At 43.4% G+C, this 23,887-nt stretch overlaps 1 protein-coding gene and 1 long non-coding RNA gene across 3 annotated transcripts in view; one reads left to right on the top strand and one right to left on the bottom strand.

Moving 5' to 3' along the window:
• Nucleotides 1-23,887, top strand: part of PITPNC1 (phosphatidylinositol transfer protein cytoplasmic 1) — a 311,332-nt gene that overhangs the window by 285,721 nt on the left and 1,724 nt on the right. Inside the window, exons 6-8 of one of the 2 annotated variants that reach the window (XM_055387011.2) lie at nt 2,938-3,093; nt 8,771-8,834; nt 20,351-20,469. In XM_055387011.2, coding sequence (XP_055242986.1) covers nt 2,938-3,093; nt 8,771-8,834; nt 20,351-20,469 — 339 coding nt within the window. The remainder of the gene's footprint in view (nt 1-2,937; nt 3,094-8,770; nt 8,835-20,350; nt 20,470-23,887) is intronic. The other variant, XM_055387009.2, reaches the window with a different exon arrangement.
• Nucleotides 8,774-23,887, bottom strand: part of LOC129533512 (uncharacterized) — a 41,640-nt gene continuing 26,526 nt past the window's right edge. The window contains exon 3 of the long non-coding RNA XR_008679792.2: nt 8,774-8,915. This is a non-coding gene — a long non-coding RNA (uncharacterized lncRNA). The remainder of the gene's footprint in view (nt 8,916-23,887) is intronic.

Raw genomic sequence — 23,887 nt, 5'->3', positions numbered from 1 at the left:
ACACTCATGGTGCCATGGACAGATTTTGAGGAGGGGAGTTTACATCCGGGAGGCCACCGTGGCAGCAGAGTGGGGAATGGTGGATGGAGAGATTGAGAAGAGGCAGGAGGGCAAGCATTCACCCGCTACTTTGATGAAGGCCTGGCGTCAGCTGGCATGGAAGTTGGCCCTGGGAGTGCACTGTGTTTTTTAGGGGAGCTGCAGTTGTGGAAGTGGTCACCATAGCAAAAAGGTCCTAACGGAGGAGGCAGATCTGTAAGGGAAGTCAAGGGCAGCATGAAAGCCCTCTTTAGAGGCCAGTGCCAGATGGCCTTGGCGGAGCCACAGCCAGATCTGAGAGAATAAACCTGTCTTTATCTGTAAGCAGCCTGCTTTTACCTCCCAAGCCCACCCCTGAGACACAGTCTGGTCTGCATTAAAAGGGCTGGGACTATCCCAGCCAATCTGGTTTTGTGTCTCATCCTATCTACTTCTCAACACAGGACCCCTTGACTGCCAGGTTTCTCCTGGGAGGGGAGATGCCAGTTTTCTGCTTCACCCTGTAGACTCTGCTGTGTGTTGTGAGGTTCTTTCCCTTCCTGGGGTCCAACATCCCCGTGAACAGGACCAGGACTAGCCCCAAACCCACAACTGGACAGCAGGCCCTGGAGCAGCTGCACGTCTTCTTTATGATAATGAAAACTGGCTGGGCCCAGTGACTCATGCCTTTAATCCCAGCACTCTGGGAGGCCGAGGTGGGCAGATCACTTAAGCCTAGGAGCTTGAGACTGGCCTGGGCAACATGGCAATACCCCATCTCTACAAAAAATACAGAAATTAGCCAGGCATGGTAGTGTGCACCTGTAGTCCCAGCTACTTGGGAGGCTGAGGCAGGAGGATTACTTGAGCCTGGGAGGTCAAGGCCGCAGGCCTTTCTCAAAAAAAAAAAAAAAAAAGTAATGAAAATTAGCTCATACATACATATTTAAGCATAATTACTGGGTTTTATATAGTTTACATGTTCTAAGGTATCTCTGAAAAAAATAATCTTCTAATGAAATAACCAGCAAATGATTGGCTAATGGCAATCATTAGACAAATATTAGATGATTAAACTTAAAAAAAAAAAAAAACCCTTGCTGGGCACAGTGGTTCATGCTTGTACTTTGGGAGGCCTAGCACTTTGGGAGGCCAAGATGGGTGGATCACTCACGTTCAGGAGTTCGAGACCAGCCTGGCCAACATGGCAAAACCCGGTCTCTATTAAAAATACAAAAATTAGCTGGGCATGGTGGCGGGTGCCTGTGATCCCAGCTACTTAGGAGGTTGAGGCAGGAGAATTGCTTGAACTCAGGAGGCAGAGGTTGGGGTGAGCCAAGATCAAACCACTGCACTCCAGCCTGGGTGACAGAGCAAGACTCCATCTCAAAAACAACAACAACAAAAAAACCCTTTTACCTGTTTTTTTCATTCTTGTAATTGAAGTATAATACAAATCTTAAGTGTAAAACTCAGTGAATGTGTACACGTTACATCCAGGTCAACATATAATCATCCCAGAAGTTTCCTTCATGTCCCTTTGCACCAAACCCCCACCCCCAAAGAGATTACTGCTCATCGAACTTTTATCACCATACATAAAGTTTTGCTTGTTCTTGAACTTCAATTTAAATCATACAATGTATATGCTATTGCATTTGGCTACTTTTGCTTAACATAGCATCAGTGAGAGTTGTACACGTTTTTGCATGTATCAGCTATTTGTTCTTTTTCATTGCTGTGTAGTATTCCATTGTGCACCTAGACCACAATTTATCTGTCTAGTTTCTTGCTGATGAACATTTGGACTGTTTCCAGTTTTTGGCTCCTGTATTTAAAGCTGTTGTGAGGCCAGGTATGGTGGCTCACACCTGTAATCCCAGTACTTTGGGAGGCCAAGAAGGGAGGATCACTTGAGGTGAGAAGTTGGAGGCCAGCCTGGGCAACATAGTGAGACCCATCTCTACAAAAGAAGAAAAGAAAAAATTGAGGCCAGGCACGGTGGCTCACGCCTGTAATCCCAGCACTTTGGGAGGCCGAGGCGGGCAGATCACGAGGTCAGGAGATCGAGACCATCCTGGCTAACACAGTGAAACCCCGTCTCTACTAAAAACAAAAAAATTAGCCAGGCGTGGTGGTGAGCACCTGTAGTCCCAGCTACTCGGGAGGCTAAGACAGGAGAATGGCGTGAACCCGGGAGGCGGAGCTTGCAGTGAGCCGAGATCGCACCACTGCACTCCAGCCTGGGCGACAGAGCGAGACTCCATCTCAAAAAAAAAAAAAAAAGAAAGAAAAAAAGAGAAAAGAAAAAATTGAGACACAATATAATTCACCCTTTTAAATAAATGTGCAATTCAGTGGTTTTTCACATATGCACAAGGTTGGGCAACTATCACCACTGTCTAATACCAGAATATTTTCATCACTCCAAGAGGAAATGTTATATCCATTCATAATCACTCTACATCCCTTCCTTTCCTCAATCCATGTCAACTACTAATCTACTTTCTGTCTCTATGTTTGTTTGTTTGTTTTTGAGATGGAGTTTCGCTCTTGTTACCTAGGCTAGAGTGCAATGGCGCAATCTTGGCTCACCGCAAGCTCTGCCTCTCGGGTTCAAGCAATTCTCCTGCCTTAGCCTCCCGAGTAGCTGGGATTATAGGCAGTAGGTGGGATTACCACCACGCCCAGCTAATTTTTGTATTTTTAGTAGAGATGGGGTTTCTCCATGTTGGTCAGGCTGGTCTTGAACTCCCGACCTCAGGTGATCCGCCCGCCTCAGCCTCACAAAGTGCTGGGATTACAGGTGTGAGCCACCACACCCAGCCCTATTTCTATGTTATTTAATACTTATTCCTGACATTTAATAATGATGGTCAAACTTTTAATATATCAATTTCTTTGATTTTTGTTTTCTAGGATCCTAAGCACTTCAAGTCAGAGAAGACAGGACGGGGACAGTTGAGGGAAGGCTGGAGAGACAGTCATCAGCCTATCATGTGCTCCTACAAGCTGGTGACTGTGAAGTTTGAGGTCTGGGGGCTTCAGACCAGAGTGGAACAATTTGTACACAAGGTAAGTGGTCCAACAGCAGTTCCTGGGCTATGGACAAGGTAACCGTCTATATTGCCAAATTGGAGTCCATGATACACAACAGGTGCACAAATACATTAGGTCACTGCATCTCAAAAACATTTTTTGGGCCGGTTGGGGTGGCCAACACCTGTAATCCTAGCACTTTGGGAGGCCGAGGCGGGTAGATCACTTGAGGCCAAGAGTTCAAGACCGGCCTGGCCAACATGGTGAAACCCTGTCTCTACTAAAAATACAAAAATTAACTGGGCGTGGTGGTGGGTGCCTGTAACCCAGCTACTCAGGAGACTGAGGCAGGAGAATTACTTGAACCCGGGAGGCAGAGATTGCAGTGAACCAAGATCGTATTATTGCACTCCAGCCTGGGCAATAAGAGAGAAACTCTGTCTCAAAAAATAAGAAATAAAAATAAAAAATAAAAAAATAAAAAATACTTTTTGGATGAAAATGCATTTTATGCATAGTTTCAATTTTCTTCCACTAATAGATGTTTTATGCCTCATCTCTCATTCTGTGACCTCCGTGTCTATTAGGCAAGTGTATTTGGGAAACACACTTCTCAGTTTGTATTGGACTCATCTACTCCCAGACAGAGAAACTTGGGAAACAGCCAAAGGGCTTATCTGTGAGCACAGCCCCTAAGGTTAATTGCCACCCAAAAGATCTACAAATGTAAGCACCTAAGCGGAAGATGCCCAGAGATAGAACAAGAAATCCCAATAGTCCCATTAGACAGTATACCCCAGCATTTCTGCTTCTTTAATAATTCTGTTACTAAAGTAGCCAGGTGTGGTGGCTCATGCCTGTAATACCAGCCCTTTGGGAGGCTGAGGCAGGTGGATCACTTGAGGTCAGGAGTTCGAGACCAGCCTGGCCAACCTGGTGAAACCCTGTCTCTACTAAAAATACAAAAAAATTAGCCAGGTGTGGTGGCACATGCCTATAATCCCAGCTACTCAGGAGGCTGAGGCAGGAGAATTGCTTGAACCCAGGAGGCAGAGGTTGCAGTGAGCCAAGATTGTGCTACTGCACTCCAGCCTGGGTGACAGAGCAAGACTCCATCTCAAAAAAAAAAAAAAAAAAAAAAAGGAAATAATAAGAATAATTCTGTTACCAAAGAATTGTTAACAGCCTCGGGATGCAGATTTCAATTGTAAACCTACTTTGGCTAAACATGTTCATTTTGGTTTTTTGTTGTTGTTGCTGCTGCTGTTGTTTTGAGACGGAGTCTTACTCTGTCGCCAGGCTGGAGTACAGTGGCACGATCTCAGCTCACTGCAACCTCTGCCTCCTGGGTTCAAGTGATTATCCTGCCTCAGCCTCCCGAGTAGCTGGGACTACTGGGAGGTGCGCATGCCACCATGCCCAGCTAATTTTTGTATTTTTAGTAGAGACAGAGTTTCACCATGTTGGCAGGGATGGTCTCGATCTCTTGACCTCCTGATCTCCCCGCCTCGGCCTCCCAAAGTGCTGGGATTACAGACATGAGCCACCGTGCCCGGCCGGCATGTTCATTTTGTAGCAGAATCCCACTTGGTGAAGAGTCATATTTTCTCAGGGTTTCTAACATGACTCTGTCCCTCATGGGAGGAAAAAATGGGAAATGCAATGTTGAGCATTGCCCTTTGTAGCTGCTCTCATTTTCATAAGAATAAATACTACCCAAATTGTCTCTACATTCCAGATAGGCTGGTTATCTGTTTATTTTTCCACTTAAAAACTGATAGAGTAGCTTGCCAAAATTATTTTGGAGTCACTGGAATTTAACCTTAATGCACTGAGCTTTCCGTTACTTAGATGGATTTGTCTATTGAGATTGGGGGCCAGTTAACAATAAAAAGTTTAATTCTGGAATTTAGGTCCAAGAACTAGACTACCAGTCTCTTGAACCCTCATAACTCAGGCTCACGGTAATGGCGGACTCTGGCACAAACATGAGAGCCCTGGGTGTTTTCTTGAACAGAGAAGCATGCCACTCCTCTCCCGTGCTCCAGAACCCAGCCAGCCAGCCAGGAGCCAGAATGAAATGTGATACGTAGAAATCAAGCTCCAGGATCTCCTGTTTTCCTCCTGTGTCCTGATTATTGCACAGGAAAGCAATTGCAGCTCCCAAAGTAAATGTTTTCCAGCCTCAGCTCTGTGTCTATCTAAGGCAGCGTCTTCCTTGGTTTCCCACAGCATCCCTTTCTGTGTGTGGCTTTTTAAGGTAAAAAGACCTCCTCTTACTAGGGCCACTATCATAGTATTATTTTGTTTTGTTTTGTGTTTTTTGAGATGGAGTCTCAATCTGTCGCCCAGGCTGGAGTGCAGTGACATGATCTCGGCTCACTGCAACCTCCACCTCCCAGGTTCAAGCAGTTCTTGTGCCTGAGCCTCCTGAGTAGCTGAGGCACAGGTGCATGCCACCACACCAGGCTAACTTTTGTATTATTAGTAGAGACGGGGTTTCACCATGTTAGCCAGGCCGGTCTCGACCTCCTAACCTCAAGTGATTTGCCCGCCTCGGCCTCCCAAAGTACTGGGTTTACAGTCGTGAGCCACCACGCCCAGCTTCACAGTGTGTTTTCCACTCACAAAGCATATTTAATAAGGCAGAGTTGTCAGTTAAAAAGAGAATAATACAAAATAAAAACAAGGCTGGGCGCGGTTCACACCTGTAATCCCAGCACTTTGAGAGGCCGAGGCAGGCGGATCACTTGAGGTCAGGAGTAGTTCAAGACCAGCCTGGCCAACATGGTGAACTCTCATCTCTACTAAAAATACAAAAATTAGCTGGGCGTGGTGACGGGTGCCTGTAGTCCCAGCTACTCCGGAGGCCGAGGCAGGAGAATCACTTGAACCCAGGAAGCAGAGGTTGCAGTGAGCCTAGGTCGCGCCACTGCACTACAGCCTGGGGGACAGAGCAAGACTCTGTCTCCAAAATAATAATAATAATAATAATAATTATTATTATTATTATTTAAAAGGCCATATTTATATTGCCCCAGGGTCCACTGTGTTTCTTTTCTCACAGACGACTCAGGCTAGTTTTGAGAATCTGTTTCTTGAAAATACCTGTTAAGATTTATGCCTTGCCCTTTCCAAATATAAGGAAGTGTTATTGACACTCCAGAAACGCACCTGCTCTCGCACGTGAATCGCTAATGAGTATCTGAGGCTAGCGTTTGCATGGGTTGAAGGTGCCAGGGATGCCTTTCTCTGAACACCTTTGTTTTTTTAAGAATCTATTCACAGTTAAGGGGAAAAAAATGTTCGAAAGCGAGCCATTAGCACATTATTGAATTCTTGTTTCCAGCCGACAGCTGTGTTGTGCTTCGTGTAATAGGGTACATTTACTGATGCCTCGATGCTGTTCTTTTGATTTCCATGAATTTGAGACACTCAGCACTCAAGTGTGTATAGCTGTGTGTTGTTTCTTGTATTCATTATGTGTTTCCTACTTTCAAGTCATAAAAGCCTCACTAGATATCCAGAGGCCTGGAGTCATAAACACTTCATTATAAATGCTTTCCTTGTTTCTGCAAATTCACCGAATTAAAATCCTTCATTTATTGAAACATGCTTGAACCTTCCATGAGAGGTTTTTCACAATCACTGGATTTGTTTGGCAGGAAGAAAGGAATGTTACAGGGATACTGTGAGTATCCAAGAAATGTAAAAAGACATATTTACCCAGGATGGAAAAGAATACCATGAAATAAAAACACATGAACAGTATCTCACACACGCAGACACACACACACACACACACAAATGGTATATACTATTTTCCTTAGCCTTCTATTGCCATTATGTGTCACCATAAGAAACAATTTCATCCCTTTTGTGTCCAGTCAAGCTTGTCATTCCCATTATGTTCTATTCTAGTTCAGGTCTCTTTTTTCATCCTTTCAATGGTAGTTACTGCCTTTTTCCCCCTCTTCTGTTACATGAAAGTCAAACCTAAAAGGATATTTACTTACCTTGTATCTCACACATTCATTTATGCTTGTTTAAAAATTGAGGCCAGGCGTGGTGGCTCATGCCTGTAATCCCAGCACTTTGGGAGGCCGAGGCAGGCAGATCACGAGATCAGGGGTTCGAGACCAGCCTGACCAACATGGTGAAACCCCGTCTCTACTAAAAAAATACGAAAATTAGCCGGGCATGGTGACAGGCACCTGTAATCCCAGTTACTCAGGAGGCTGAGGCAGGAGAATCACTTGAACCAGGGAGGCGGAGGTTACAGTGAGCCGAGATCACAGTGAGCTGAGATGGCGCCACTGCACTCCAGCCTGGGGGACAGAGCGAGACTCCGTCTCAAAAAAAAAAGAAAAAGATAAAAAGAAAAATTGAATCAATATTTATTTTTTAAATAATTTTTTGTGGGTACACAGTAGGTGTAAAGATTTAGGGGGTACATGAGATGTTTTCATAAGGCCTGCAATGTGAAATAGGCACAATGTGAGGAATGGGGTATCCATCCCCTCCAGCATTTACCCTTGGTGTTACAAACAATCCAATTACACTCTTAAGTTATTTTAAAATGTACAATTAAAAAATTGAATCAGGCTGGGTAAAGTGGCTCACACCTGTAATCCCAGCACTTTGGGAGGCCAAGACAGGTGAACTGCTCGAGGCCAGGAGTTTGAGAACAGCCTGGACAACATGGCAAAACCCTGTCTGTACTAAAAATACAAAAATTAGCCAGGCATGGTGGTGCGCACCTGTAGTCCCAGCTACTGAGGAGGCTAAGGCACAAGAATCGCTTAAACACAAGAGGCAGAGGTTATAGTGAGTTGAGATTGCACCACTGCACTTCAGCCTGGGGGACAGAGCAAGACTGTCTCAAAAAAAAAATCAGTATTTAGGATATGTCATCAGAAAAGAGGGAATGTTAAGTGCTGTTTGCTTAGAAGTGACTTGCTGTCGGCCAGGTGCGGTGGCTCACATCTGTGATCCCGGCAGTTTGGGAGGTCGAGGCGGGTGGATGACGAGGTCAAGAGATCGAGACCATCCTGGCAAACATGGTGAAACCCCATCTCTATTAAAAATACAAAAATTAGCCGGGCATGGTGGCACACGCCTGTAGTCCCAGCTACTTGTGAGGCTGAGGCAGGAGAATTGCTTGAACCCTGGAGGCAGAGGTTGCTGTGAGCCAAGATTGCGCCACTGCACTCCAGCTTGGCAACAGAGTAAGACTCTGTCTCAAAAAAAAAAAAAAAAAAAAGTGACTTGCTGCCTAGAAAAGTGTTCTAGATTTCCAAAATTTATGACCTCCTGGCACCAGTGAGACACACCCTCCCATAGATGAAAAGTAGATGCTGTTTTAGTTAAAGATAAATGGAGAGAAAAACTTCAAGGTAATTAACCTAGATACTTATTTGTATCACTGCTGTGTGACTGTCAAGTATTTGTCATTAGTTTGTACACACACCCAGCCCTACTCTCAAATAAGACAAGGAGATGAATATACTGCAAGTGTGTGTACACCATGGGGAAGGGATGGAGGTGTGTGAGCACTATAGGACCTATAGGCAGCCTGTAATTGTCATCACCTATGGACAGAGGGATTAAGAACTCTGTAATCACCAAGATTTCCAGAATTGTTAACAACTTGTCTTCCAGATACTTTTCATCAAAAGTGCTATTATTTCAGTCTCCTTCTTTTACTTTTTAGGTGGTCCGAGACATTCTGCTGATTGGACATAGACAGGCTTTTGCATGGGTTGATGAGTGGTATGGTAAGTCAATTTCTCCAAAATAACTTGTAGAACAACTTCATGTTGTCTTGGGCTTTCTGTCCATTTGGCTTCAACTGCTACCTAGAAGGACAACAACAAAGGCAAGGCCGCTGCTTCCTGTGTTGGAAATAGCACTGTCTGCCAAGCATAATGAAGATGTAATTATAGAAGCTTGGTCTAAAATAACCACAGAATTATTGACTAAGTAGGAACCTCAGGATGTTTGATGCTTACATAGTTGATACGCATGGCTCCATCATTCTCCGTTAGATGGGTTTCAAACCCATCCTAATTTATCCCAAACTTCAAGATCAAAGCTGTCTGAAGCATCCTGCCAAGTAAAAGCAGTCCTTTGATTCAGACAACATTTGAAACCACCCCTTGCCGGACACAGTGGCTCACGCCTGTAATCCCAGCACTTTGGGAGGCCGAGGTGGGCGGATCACAAGGTCAGGAGATCGAGACCATCCTGGCTAACACGGTGAAACCCCATCTCTACTAAATAATACAAAAAATTAACCAGGCATGGTGGCGGGCACCTGTAGTCCCAGCTACTCAGGAGGCTGAGGCAGGAGAATGGCATGAACCTGGGAGGCGGAGTTTGCAGTGAGCCGAGATCGCACCACTGCACTCCAGCCTGGGGGACAGAGCGAGACTCCGTCTCGGAAAAAAAAAAAAGAAAGAAAGAAAGAAACTACCCCTCACCAGATACATACAGGTTCTGCAAGAATTTAAGGGCAAACAGAGGCATAGGTGCCCCGTTCATCCTAATTGAAACTATTGTTCTGGCTTTTTTGTTCATGATCTGGGAAGAGTTAAACAATTTCTACACATTTCCAGCAAATGAAAACAAGGTTAGCTTCATCCCATGATGGATGGACCATCCTTCCCAGGTCCTCAGCAGTCTTGTTTTGTCCACATGAATTTTCTGCACTCCCAGAATCAGTCATCAGATGGCTACCGTCCTTGGCTATAAATAGAAAGGAACACGCCCCACCGGTGACTTAGGTTAGATCTGATTTTCAGGTCGATTGTCTAATGAAATGCCCTTCTCCTTGGCCTTTTCCTAAGTCACATTAAATTTGTTCTGAGTATAACCTAGATTGCATTTTGGTCCTTTTCTGTCATTGTTTCACCAACTCCCTCCCTTTTCTGAGCAGAAGGTACCAAAGTAAAAGGACACGTTAGACGGAAGGGGCAAAGACAGTCATTATTATTAATATTGTTAGCTATTTCTGAGCCACATTTAAAAGGCATGGTTCTATAAACTATGGGCTTTTCTTTTTTTTTTCTTTTTTTCTTACCTCCTTTTGCAGTTTTCCCAGATCTGCACCTTCTGAAGAGCAAATGTACCTTCCTGGGTTTGTCCAGGTGCAGATCATTTATGCTCTCTTATCACACACCCACAGAATGCCGCTCTCATACCGCAAAAGCACTGGCTTGCCACATTGTCATGAAGTCTCCCAGAGACCTGTCTATTTCTAGTTGTGTTTTGTGAGGCGGGCAGGAGAGTCTCCTGTGATTACTTCCTCTGATCCTTAAATAAATCTTTCTGGTTGTTTTTTTCTGGGGCGCTTTTCTCCAATTCTCAGAGGGAGCACAGACCCCAAGAAAGGATAAGAACTTCTGGTCTCTCCCAGCTTGTGCTCCTCAGAGCTCATGGTTTCCTTGCCACCAACACCAAGGAAATATCAGAAGGATATTTAAAGAATCGTAGGTGCAAACTGATTAGAAGTTTGGCAAAAAGAGAAGTACCTGAAGGGCCAAAAAATCTGCCACTTTGAAAACCAACACACAGGGCACTTGGATAGGTTTCTCTCTGTTGCCAGAGTGCCAAAGAAGATTTTTCAGCTAAAAGAATAGCCGGGCTCTGATCAAGAGGACAGAATAATAAAGAGGGTTTGATTAGAGGCAGGATATAGGAAGAAAACCCAGTGTGGGTGGGTATCTAGTAAATGAAAGGCCAGGAAGGGGATGGGGCCTGACTTTTCCATCTCAGCTGAGCCTAGGGCAAGGAAGAGACTTAGGGACTTCTTTTTTTTTTTTTTTTTTTTTTTTTTTTGAGACAGAGTCTCGCACTGTCGTACGGACTGGAGTGCAATGGCGCGATCTCAGCTCACTGCAACCTCCACCTCCCAGGTTCAAGCGATTCTCCTTGCCTCAGCCTCCCAAGTAGCTGGGATTACAGGCTCCCACCACCACTCCCTGCTAATTTTTTTTGTCTTTTTAGTAGAGATGGGGTTTTACTATGCCGGCCAGGTTGGTCTCGAACTCCTGACCTCGTGATCCGCCCACCTCAGCCTCCCAAAGTGCTGGGATTACAGGCGTTGAGCCACTGTGCCCAGCCTTAGGGACTTCTAATAAAAGACTTAGGGACTTCTAATAAAAATTGGAAAAAAAAAAGAAAAAACTGCCAGGCACGGTAGCTCACACCTGTAATCCCAGCACTTTGGGAGGCCTAGGATGGAGGAACACTTGAGCCCAGGAATTCGAGACCAGCATGGGTGACATAGCAAGACGTCATCTCTACAAAATAAATAAAATTAGCCAGGCACAGTGTTGCATGTCCGTAGTCTTAGCTATTCAGGAGACCGAGGTGAAAGGATCACTTGAGCCCAGGAGCTGGAGGCTGCAGTGAGCTATGATCGCACCACTGCGCTCTAGCCTGGGTGACCGAGCAAGACCTCGTCTCTTTAAAAAAAAAAAAAAAAAAAAAAGAATTCTGGGATTACAACAGGAGCCCAAGGCTAGAATAATGTATCAAAGGAAACAGGAGATCTCCCCGAATCTGGAGACCTTCAAAAGAGAGCACTTATTTACTTAGGATGAGTGAAGTGGAGGCATTTAACAACTAAGGAGTCTATTGTGCAAAAAACCTTTTCCTTATCTGAGCACAAAACAACAGTGTGGGCTTTAGTGAATGTGGATCATTGGGACACCTTGCACTCCGCAGAGTGGGTCTCCCCCTGCATACACTGACATAGCCCCAACCAAAACAAGCAGCCTTTTCACTCAGCAATGGTCTGAGAACTACACCGTTAATTTCATCTAAGCTTCTGCAACCATCAGTACCCACAGCTGAGCTGCTGACCAGGAAAACAGTGGCTCCTTCATCACACAGATGCAGACACTCGGTGAATCAAATGAATGGAAATGACTCCTGTCCACAGAGTGCCTTCTCAGTCCCATATTCAAAGTAATTCTGGGAACTGTGGGCCATATGTGCCACTGGTACCCAGGCTAAGCGCCCACCAGCATTACCCTTCCACTCCATTTTGGGGTACCTGAAGTGGCCTATTTTTATTTGATCTGGACAGGCTCAGTGAGACTCTCATGGAAACATGGAAACATGGAAAAGATCCAAAATAAATCCTTGCCTATAGCTATAGTGTCTAGCACTGGTTCTCAAAGTAAGGTCCCTGGACCTGCAACGTCAGCATCCCTAGGGTACTTGTTAGAAATGCATATTCTCAGGCCCCACCCCAAACCTACTGGACTCAGAAGCTCTGAGGTTCTAGCCCAGCAATTGTTTTAACAAGCCCTCCAGATGGTTCTGTTGCTGGCTAAAGTTTAAGAACTACTGGCTTATAGCATGGGCTATAAACCAGACTGGGACATTGGGTTGTAAGGACCGTTTAATTGATTCAATCCAAATAGGTTAACTAGAGAATCATAGCTGTCTGCAGGGCCAACCACACTCCAGCCTGGGCGATAGAGCGAGCCTTTGTCTCTAAAAAACAAAAAATAAAATAAATTTTAAAATGATTGCAGGAACCCAAATTCTTACAACTCTGATTTCTTGTGAGAATTAGAAAGAAAAGCTTCCCTTTAGACAGATGAGTTAGAAAAAGGTGCCCCTTCTGGGCAGACTCAGCAGGTGCTCTGGGCTTAGGGCTGAATTTTAGCCCCATTCGCCTCCTCTGCTGTGTGTTCATACAGTGCACAAACTGTACACACTGATGCATGGGTAGCTCTAGATGTCTTTCTCTCTAATTAGACACACCACCTCCAGTGCTTAATTAAGAGTCAAGAAAAAAGGACATTGTTGAGGGTAGTGATCATTTGTCAGCCAAGGATTAATTTTGTATCTCTTCTGAGTTTCAGCATTTGGCTGTCACGAAACTGTTTCCCTAAAGAGATTTTATTCTGTTCGTGTTCATTGTAAAGTGTAACCATTTCCATATTGGAGGAGTTGAGTGTGTCTTTCAAAGCCGTGATTGGTCTTTATCCATGAGCCTTGGGTCTGTCTGCACGACTAGAACGCTAATCAGAGAAATAACAACAACGTATTTCAGGAGATGGGGTGAGAGGGAAGGTGGATAAAAATAGGCAGCCCAGTTTCACAAAGGCATGGTTTCGCTTTACAAATCTGACAGTGTTTTGAGAAAGGAACACAGAACATTGCCAGAAGGAGCCTATGATTGAGGTGAACCTCACGAATGTCTTTGAAAACCTGACTCTAACCAAAAAGTATGAGGGAGGGAGAGTTCTGGCTGCTGTAGACAACACTACCTCATCAAAGTGACTTAGAAATCAGCCTGGAGTCCCTAGAGCAGGTCTAACAATGAGGGAGGCAAGACTAAAATGGAGAAAGAAGCCTGCTAGGGGTTGCATGAGCTGGTTGAGTTCACCAAGCCAGCATTTTCCAACGCAACATTTTATGTGTGTGTGCTTGTATTCGTTTATCTGGGGAGAGAATGAATAACTTTCCATCAGATTTTCAGAGGAACCTGTGAACCCTTCCCCTGCCTACTCCCTGCTCCCAATTAAAAACTACAGAAAAAAATCACAACTATAAGGCTGGCACGGTGGCTCACACCTGTAACCCCAGCACTTTGGGAGACCAAGGCGGGCAGATCACCTGAGGTCAGGAGTTCGAGACCAGCCTGGCCAACATGGTGAAACTCTGTCTCTACTGAAAATACAAAAGTTAGCTAGGCGTGGTTGCGGGCGCCTGTAATCCCAGCTACTCAGGAGGCTGAGGTAGGAGAATCGCTTGAACCCGGGAGGCAGAGGTTGCAGTGAGCTGAGATCGCACCATTGCACTCCAGCCTGGGCAACAAGAGCGAAACTCTGTCTCAAAAAAAAAAAAAAAAATCACAACTATAGATTACAGTTCTAGATCTTAGTGGTCTGAATTATGTGGAAAAGGTATACACCACACTTTGAGGATTGGCTACTTTCACTACAAAAAAATGGAGTCACCCTAAGCTTTTTGTAAGAAGCATGTATTGAATTTATAATCATTGTAAAGGGTTTAAAAAATGGCATTTCTCAAAGGATGGCTACCATTTTGCTGGAGCCAAAGAAGTATCCATTCTTATTTATGATTTCTGGAGCCTCCCTGACCCAACTACTTATTCAAGACTTTTATTTTGACTTAGTATGATGTAAAAATGACTTCTGTTTTGGTGAAGGAGGCTGAAAGTGAACGGAAATGTTTGTAGAGGGAAATAAAGTATAATGCGCCATTTCACAGATCATTGAATTAGAACAGAAGACTCCCCTTTTTAAAATGTTTGCTGCTGCAACTGTGTGGTACAATGAAGGAAAATTCACGCTTGCAGATGCTTTGTTCAAGGGCATTTGTAGTTTCCATGTGTGTTCAACTGACTTCTAAAGGCCTTTCAAACATATGATCTTGCCTCCACTTCCTGTGAAATTAACCTCCTTTCTTTAAAAATACAATGATTTAAAGAAAATTGCCACCATAAACAAAGCTAAAAGACTAGGGGAAAATATTTTCTGCATATGTAGTCAGCAGGATTACCATCTATAATATATAAAGAGGTCCTATAAATTGAAAATTTGGCCAGGTGTGGTTGCTCATACCTGTAATCCCAGCACTTTGGGAGGCCAAGGCAGGAGAATCACTCGAGCTGAGGAGTTTGAGACCAGCCCTGGAAACACAGGGAGACCCCATCTCTACAAAAATTAAAAATTAGCTGGACATGATGGTGTGCCTGTAGTCCCAGCTGCTTGGGAGGCTGAGGTGGAAGGACCACTTGAGTCTGGGAGGTCAAGGCTGCAGGGAACTATGATCACACCACTGCACTCCAGCCTAGGTGACAGAGCAAAACCCTATCTCGGAAAAAAAAAAAAAAACCAGTCACTCAAGAAAATGGTAAAGGATATGAATAAGTAAATCATAGAAGAAGAAATGCAAATAGCCAATAAACTTACTACTAATCACAAGAACCGTAATGAGAAAAACAAGAAAATAGGACATTTGCCCATCTGATAGCAAAAACTTAAGAGTGATTATATCCAGTTTTCAATATAAAATGATAATCCAATTTAATAAAATATACCATAGAAATGATAAGCACAAACAACTTATGACCCAGCCAATCCACTTCCAGAATTTTATTCTGGAATACACATGAGGCCAGGTGCAGTGGTTCATGCCTGTAATCCCAACACTTTGGGAGACTGAGGCAGGCAGATCACCTTAGGTCAGGAGTTCAAGACCAGCCTGGACAACATGGTGAAACCCCGTCTCTACTAAAAATACAAAAATAGTTAGCCGAGTATGGTGACACGTGCCTGTAATCCCAGCTACTCAGGAGGCTGAGGCAGGAGAATCACTTGAACCTGGGAGGCAGAGGTTACAGTGAGCCGAGATGGCGCCACTGCACTCCAGCCTGGGGACACAGTGAGACTCTGTCTCAAAAAAGAAAAAAAGAAAAAGAAATACAAATTGCCCATGAATACATGTACAACAAGTACAAAGCTATTCTGTGTGGTGGTGTTCATATAAGCTAAAAATTAGTCTCAGTGTAAATGTTTACTAACAGGATTATCAATTAACAAATCCCCTGAGACCAGAGCCTCTTTGCCAAAGTGGAGCTGATGGTTGAGGAGGAGATTTTGGCCTCAGCCGAGTCACTGGCAGAGGAGAACGTTCTACTCAGGCCCCATGCAATATGACCTCACGCCCTGAGATAGGAGTCTGGGATCTGATCTCTCCTCACCTGAAGGAGAGCAAGAAAGAGAAGAAAAGAAATGGCCTCTCCAGAGGGCAATGAAAGGAAATATCGTCCTACTGAAGTACAGTGAGCAGGGCATGTGTGTTCCCAAAATACTTCCCAGGGCTGTTTAACCTCTGATAGCAGAGTCTCAAAGATATTAGGATGCACTTTCTTTATCAGAAGAAATACCGTACCAGTTGCAATATTCTCTTAAATTAGGCAATTATCCCCAGTATTGCTGGCTTAAGGAGTCTTTATGTAGGAAACCTTATTTAGGAAGAGTAAATTATGACCTTTCACAATCTATAAGTGAAGAGCTGACTGTTTACCAATGTATTTGCAAAGTAATTGACATGGGCTTACTTTAATTAAGAGTTTGGGCCAGGTGCGGTGGCTCACGCCTGTAATCCCAGCACTTTGGGAGGCCGAGGCGGGTGAATCACAAGGTCAGGAGTTCGAGACCAGCCTGGCCAACATGGTGAAACCCCGTCGCTACTAAAAATACAAAAATTAGCTGGGTGTGGTGGCGGATGCCTGTAATCCCAGCTACTTGGGAGGCTGAGGCAGGAGAATCGCTTGAACCCAGAAGGCCGAGTTTGTAGTAAGCCAAGATCACACCATTGCACTCCAGCCTGGGTGACAAGAGCGAAACTCAGTCTCAAAAAAAAAAAAAAAAAAAAGTTGATACACCTAAGCATTTGTTTGCTGGAAGCAAAGAAGTCTGAACCTAAATTGTTTGAAGTCACTCTGATCATTGAAAATCAATCAATAATAAAGATGAATCATCATTACTGTATAATCTGTCTTTGGGCATATGTAATTGAATTTACTAAAATATTGATTTCTACAAAGATTTTGAGGTCATATATGTTGCAAAAGCTAGACAGTGCATTTTACCAGCTAACCTGAACAGGAGCATTTTCACTTGATTAGGATTTCCATAAATTACTGAGAAATACTGAAAATATTTACATCATGTTCATACACATTTATAGTCTGTGAGGATATTTCAGGATTTAGACAAACATATTTTCCTTCACAGCAGGGACCATATTATCACCATCTTTTAGAGAACTACTCTACTAGGAATGTTCATTCCTATGTGGCAAAATTGGGAGATTTTCTTTTATAGAATTTTCTGAAATTTCGTTTCTTAACTCTTTGTTTAAAAAAAATAATAGGGGATGGCTGGGTATGGTGGCTCACACCTGTAATCCCAGCACTTTGGGAGGGCGAGGTGGGCAGATCACTTGAGGTCAGGAGTTCGAGACCAGCCTGACCAACATGGTGACACCCCATCTCTACTAAAAGTACAAAAATTAGCCGGGCGTGGTGGCACACACCAGTAATCCCAGCTGCTCGGGAGGCTGAGGCGGGAGAATCACTTGAACCCGGGAGGCGGAGGTTGCAGTGAGCTGAAATTGCACCAGTGCACTCCAGCCTGGGTGACAGAGTTAGACTCTGTCTCAAAAAAAAAAAAAAAGAAAAAAAACAGGGGATTATGTTTCTAGAGTGAACAGAAATTCTGGAAAAGTCTATCTTCTCCTTACCAATTCCAAATTGACGGTATCCATCTCATAATGATCCAAAATAACAAATTTTTTTTTTTTTTTTTTTTTTTGAGACAGAGTCTTGCTCTGTCACCCAGGCTGGAGTGCAGTGGCATGATCTTGACTCACTGCAGCCTCCGTCTCCCAGGTTCAAGCGATTCTTGTACCTCAGCCTCCCGAGTAGCTGGGGTTACAGGTGTGTGCCACCATACCTGGCTAATTTTTCTATTTTTAGTAGAGACAGGGTTTCACCATGTTGGCTGGGCTGGTCTCCAACTCCTGGCCTCAGGTGATCCGCCCATCTCGGCCTCCCAAAGTGCTGGGATTACAGGCATAAGCCACCCTGCCCAGCCCAAAATAACAGATTCTTAAATAATGTTTTTTTTTTTCTTTTCCATAAGCAATGCATATTTGATGTAGAAAATTTCAAAAATGTAGATAAGCAAAAAGAAGGAAATTAAAATTACCTGTAATTCTAACTCTTCAAAATAATCACTGTTAACATTTTGAAATATATCCTTTCAGTGTTTTTTTAATGTAGATAATGATTTTCTGACTAAATTGATTTCATATGCTATATACAGTTCTTTTTACCTCCTATTTTTTATTTAACAATAGATTAAGGATATCTCTCTAGGATTAACTATTCTTCTACCTAATTTTTAATGATTGCATAGTGCTATCAGTCCCCTGGGTTGTTTTCAATTTTTCATTATTATGAACAAGGCAGCAATGAATATCTTTGTTGTTAAACCCTTTTTCACATCCATAAAATGGATACATCTTTGAAAGCCCATAGTCACAAAGTTTAAGCCCCTATCTTGACGTTGAGCTAATTCAAGATGAAGTATGATTTCTGTGGAGATTCAATAGAACAAAAAAACCTGTTAAGTCCTTGGCTTTTGTTTTCCAAATTACTGTCATGCCTGTTGGGATGGTGGGGGGCACCCCTTAATGACATATGTGTACAGAAACTTCTTTAAATTTTCAACTCCTAGCTAAAAATGATCATCTAGTATTATTTCAGATATATTTGTGTTTAAGAAATGTTGATAAGCAGCCATTGAAAGTGATTGTACTGAAAGAATGTGTTGTTATTATTAACTAAGATGCATTTGTTTTCATCATAAAGCAGCATCTCTTTATTGCTTTTTGGTTACCTTGATTTTCTAAAAGAAGAGCATGCTCCTTGCTTGGCCAAGCTGCTGCTTAGCATGCTTGATACTTACATTGCTTATGGACCGCATTTGTGATTGAGGATCTCCAGGTATACCTGGGAATGATCTTCTGCATAAAATAGACCAGGTCTGGATTTAGAAGCACACAGCATCTTGGTCCCAGACCACAATGAATGAAATCATAAACTCCTGGCAAATCTGCCCTTTGGAAATGAAGAGGATCTCACATGACACATGGACTGATATAAAAAGACACCAAACCACATGATGCAGAAAATACTTAAGGAAAAATTCCAGCTGTGAATGCCCACTCTAAATCCCCACTAAGCCAATTAGTGGTCAGGGTGGCAGAGGAAGCACTTTGTTCGGCATACCATCATTGGTAAAGAGCATGAAGTTCAGTTCTGCCAAGAGAGTTAACAGAGGAATGCCTACCTGGGAATATTGCTGATAAAATGTAAAATAAGCAAGGAGCCGGGTAGGGGTCGGGGTAAAATGACAGAAGTATTTGAAGTGAGACTAATTGTCATTTTTATGCATTTCACATACTGAAGGTGGATGGGTTCCTTATTTAAGTTTTTTTTGTTTGGTTGGTTGGTTTTTTTTGAGACAAGGTCTCACTCTGTCGCCCAGGCTGGAGTGCAGTGGTGTGATCTCAGCTCACTGCAACCTCTGCCTCCCGGGTTCAAGTGCTTCTCCTGTCTCAGCCTCCCATGTAGCTGGGATTACAGGCGCCCTCCACCACGCCCAGCTAATTTTTGTATTTTTAGTAGAGACGGGGTTTCACCATGTTGTCCAGGCTGGTCTTGAACTCCTGACCTCAATTGATCCACCCGCCTTGGCCTCCCAAAGTGCTGGGATTACAGGCATGAGCCACCATGCCTGGCCTTAAAATTTTTATCAGTTGGATTAAGACAGGGTTTCTCAACTTTGGTACTATTGACATTTTGGACCAGATAATTTTTTGTTGGGGGCTGGGGGTCCTGTGCATTGTAGGATGCTCCATAGTGTCCCTGGAATCTGCACACTAGATGCCAGTAGCACCCCTTCCCTAGTTCTAACAACCAAAAATGTCATAAAATTGTCCCCCGTTGAGAACCACTAGATTAAGAGATCATTATCCTGAAATACTGAAAAACTGCAGACTTGGGCCAAAAATCATGTCATGTGCCATTTTATTTTTAGATCAGTGTGGGTGGAAGTAGTGCCAGCCATCTTCAAGCTGTTAGCCAAGACTTGAGGTTCAGTACAGACCTGCACTCTCTGACGCCATGCATTCTGTGCAAATTTACATCTGTGTGCAAGTTGCACCAAATCTCAATTGTACCAGTGAATATCATTGCTCTGCCTTCTACATCCTGCCTCCTATAACAGCAATGAAAGTGTCCTTTCTGTTGTTGAATGCATTGATTTAAACAACCTCTAAATCTATTTTGAAAGCTATGTGGAAGGTAAGTATTAAACCAAGCAAAACTGACCCTCTGTCCCCAATGGGATCTTCTAATGATGCTTTAGGAGATCTCAGGCTATGGTACTGCCCACATGCTAATACTTTCTACCCAAACCTAGCTCACTTTACAAGAATCACCCCTAAATAATTTCCACTCTTCTCTGTTCTATTTTGACTTAACTTCCTTGCCCTCACTCCCCCTTTGGTTGGTTTAGCTAACTTTATGACTTACTCATCATAAAGTTAGACAAGTCTCTGCTTTTTTAAACCTCCTTGGCTACTGCTCAGCTACCATCTTTCCCTAAAGTGTCCCCGTTGAAAGTTTGCATCTAATAACGGAAGTTGCCAACATCTTGACCTCTTTCAGATATGACAATGGATGATGTTCGGGAATACGAGAAAAACATGCATGAACAAACCAACATAAAAGTTTGCAATCAGCATTCCTCCCCTGTGGATGACATAGAGAGTCATGCCCAAACAAGTGTACGTAGAATTTTTAAAACATGTTGCCCACCCTTTCACAAATGCACATGTAAACTGATCTTGGAAATACTGCAGATGCCCGGTTCACAAACTTCCATAGAAACATGTCGGCACCCAGACCCTGTTGCTGCAGAACCTCAGCTGGATCTAAATTGGGCAGTGTCACCTCTCTCTTCCAGACATTTCGATCCCTTAAAGTTGCTTGACGTGGAGGTTATTTCGGTCATAAAACCAAGAACATGGAGAGTGGAAACACTTTTGTGGGACTAGTAAAACGGCCTGCACCATAAAAGAGCAGAGAAGTGAAAATTGATGTCATATGTAAACTAGAATAACATGTCAGTAACTTTTAAAAACATAGCTAACACTCACTTATTCATTCAAGGGAGGGCTTCTGGCTCATCAGCTATTTTAAGTTTCTTTACATTTGCTTTGAAAAGCTTTCTGTGGCTCTTTATAGCTGTTTTACCCAATCAGTTCCTTTTTACTTAGGATAATCTCAAGATGGGCTGCAGTCTGTGCAGACACACAGGCTGAGCAGTGAAGGGGTGTGAGCTGGGGATGTGCTGAGCTGCCTAGCAGATCCCTGGGACTTAGGATAAGCCTTAGAGAGCCTCAGTTATTTCGCTGCACACTGGAAATTGAGAGCTGACTGTATATTGTATGCCAGCATTTTAAGTATCGTAATCTCTCAATCATTCATGCTAATGAAGGGGAGCTAGAGATAACAAAGAAAAGTGTAATCACCAAATCATTTATTTGCATCTTCAGCCAGAGCTGTGATCTCTTTGGGTTCTGCCTTGAGTCCTCATGTCCATTAGCCCAGTCTCCAGAATAATACATAGTAGGTGTTAAAAAAAAAATCAACTGGGCGCGGTGGCTCATGCCTGTAAGCCCAGCACTTTGGGAGGCCGAGGCAGGTGGATCACCTGAGGTCGGGGGTTCGAGACACGCCTGACCAACATGGAGAAACCGCGTCTCTACTTAAAATACAAAATTAGCTGGGTGTGGTGGTGCATGCCTGTAATCCTAGCTACTTAGGAGGCTAAGGCAGGAGAATTGCTTGAAGCTGGGCGGCGGAGGTTGCAGTGAGCCAAGATCGCGCCATTGCACTCCAGCCTGGGCAACAAGAGCAAAACTCTGTCTCAAAAAAAAAAAAAAATCAATGCTGTAGTTCTAGGAAATTTAGATGTGGCTGTTGTCATAAATGGATCCTTTAGAATTGTGAAGACCTTCTGATTGCACTTTGGAAATTTTTAGTTAAATTTTTGGAGCATGTCTTTGGAATGTGCCCTGCAAGTCTCATGTGCTGCAACTGGTTGCATGTGATTGCCCTTGAGGTTGCAAGGGCCCTAACTCTTCTCCCATTTTGCATGCAGTGATCCGATTTGCAGGAAACTGTTGGAGCAAGAGGCGTTTCCTCTCTATGCACAGACCAATTCCAGTAGGACTTCCCCCTAGAAGTGCTCTTTAAGGAAACTCTCCTTGAATTTCTATCACTTTCAATTACCTTTTCTTTTAGAAATGTTGGGCCCCAGTTCCCCCTCGGCCACTCTGAAAGCCATTCACTATAAATATGACCAGGCAAACAAAGGAAGAAGCCACAGGAAAAGAGGAGACACCAGAAGGCTAAAAGATGCTAAGCTCAGTGATTTTCTCACAGCCTATAAGGCCCTTGGCTTGGCTTTCTTTCAGTTTTACTGTGATTATTACTTTATAATTAAAGTCCATGGCCGGGTGCGGTGGCTCACGCCTGTAATCCCAGCACTTTGGGAGGCCAAGGCGGGCGTATCACCTGAGGTCGGGAGTTCAAGACCAGCCTGACCAACATGAAGAAACCCCGTCTCTACTAAAAATACAAAATTAGCCGGGCGTGGTGGCGCATGCCTGTAATCCCAGCTACTCGGGAGGCTGAGGCAGGAGAATCGTTTGAACCCAGGAGATGGAGGTTGCAGTGAGCAGAGATTGCGCCACTGCACTCCAGCCTGGGCAACAAGAGTGCAACTCCATCTCAAAAAAATAAATAAATAAAGTAAAATAAAAAATAAAGTCCACTTGCTATGTAGAAGGTGATAACGTAGAGTGGTTCTTCCCATGGAAAAGCCCACATAATCTCTGGCTGCCCCTCAGCGTTGTTCCCGTGACTTCAGGGTGAAAGATGCCTGCCACCGGAGAAGTTACACAAAGTGGTTATTTTGAATGCTTATGACATTTCCATTATCCTTTGGAATTCCATGAAATTGGAGCACATTTATTTTTCCTTAGTCTTTCTCCTGTATCATAATGAAAAGCAGTGAAAAATCAGGAGGTGGCTCTTTGTCACAAATAAAAACTGCATGGGTGCTAAATGAATTTTAGATCATCAACCCAAGCAGGGACAAATTAGATTGAAATTAGGCAAAATTAATATCCATGAACACAGCAGTGAGGAAATAAGTCTTCTTTTCAATTGAGCAGGTTCAAAGCCTTCAAGGAAGGGAACTTGTAAGAGCCTCTGGGAGTGGAAAATCAAAATTCTGTGCTTTAGATTATTTCTGCCCCCTGCTGGCTATGTGGAGTAGAGCAATGTATTCAGCCACTTGATAAAGAAAGTCTGCTTTTTCAAAGATAATATCCATTTATCATAGCAAAAACATAACATACCCTGATACACTAAAATTTTTCTCAGCCTCAACTTTATTGTGAAATAAATGCCTCTTTTTATATAACCTTAATCTCACTTCTTAGCTCATTTAATAGTCTTCCATGTTTTTAAAAATTGGTAAGTTTATAGGTACAATTTTTCTTGATATATTCTGAATTTTATATCTTATCCACACAGTCATAATGATTTATATCCTTTGTAAAAACTTTCCCTTTCGGAAAATTTTAATAATTGTTCCCAGGAAATCCTCTTAAGGATTTCATTTTGTGAAAAATACTTCTGGTTTGCTCAGATGTTATAAAACCTAAAGATTAAGCTGGGCACTGTGGCTCATGCCTGTAATCCCAGCACTTTGGGAGGCCGAGGCAGGTGGATCACGAGGTCAGGAGTTCGAGACCAGCCTGGCCAACATGGTGAAACCCTGTCTCTGCTAAAAGTACAAAAATTAGCTGGGCATGGTGGCACATGCCTGTAGTCCCAGCTATTCAGGAGGCTGAGGCAGGAGAATTACTTGAGCCCAGGAGGTGGAGGTTGCAGTGAGCCAAGATCACGCCATTGCACTCCGGCCTGTGCAACAGAGCAAGACTCTATCTCAAATAAATAAATAAATAAATAAATAAATAATAACAGTAATAATAGAGTTTCTGAGCATGAGAGAAGAGATATCAAGCCATAAAGAGCAAATAGACCCTGAGAAGGAACTAAGGAACTGTATTTTTGCACAGTGATATATCTTCAACATATTATGTCTGAAATGTAGGAAGTATATATAAT

Source organism: Gorilla gorilla, chromosome 4 (genome assembly GCF_029281585.2).
Source record: "Gorilla gorilla gorilla isolate KB3781 chromosome 4, NHGRI_mGorGor1-v2.1_pri, whole genome shotgun sequence".
In the NCBI taxonomy this organism is placed as follows: domain Eukaryota; kingdom Metazoa; phylum Chordata; class Mammalia; order Primates; family Hominidae; genus Gorilla; species Gorilla gorilla.
This window is presented reverse-complemented; position numbering and strand designations above follow the sequence as displayed.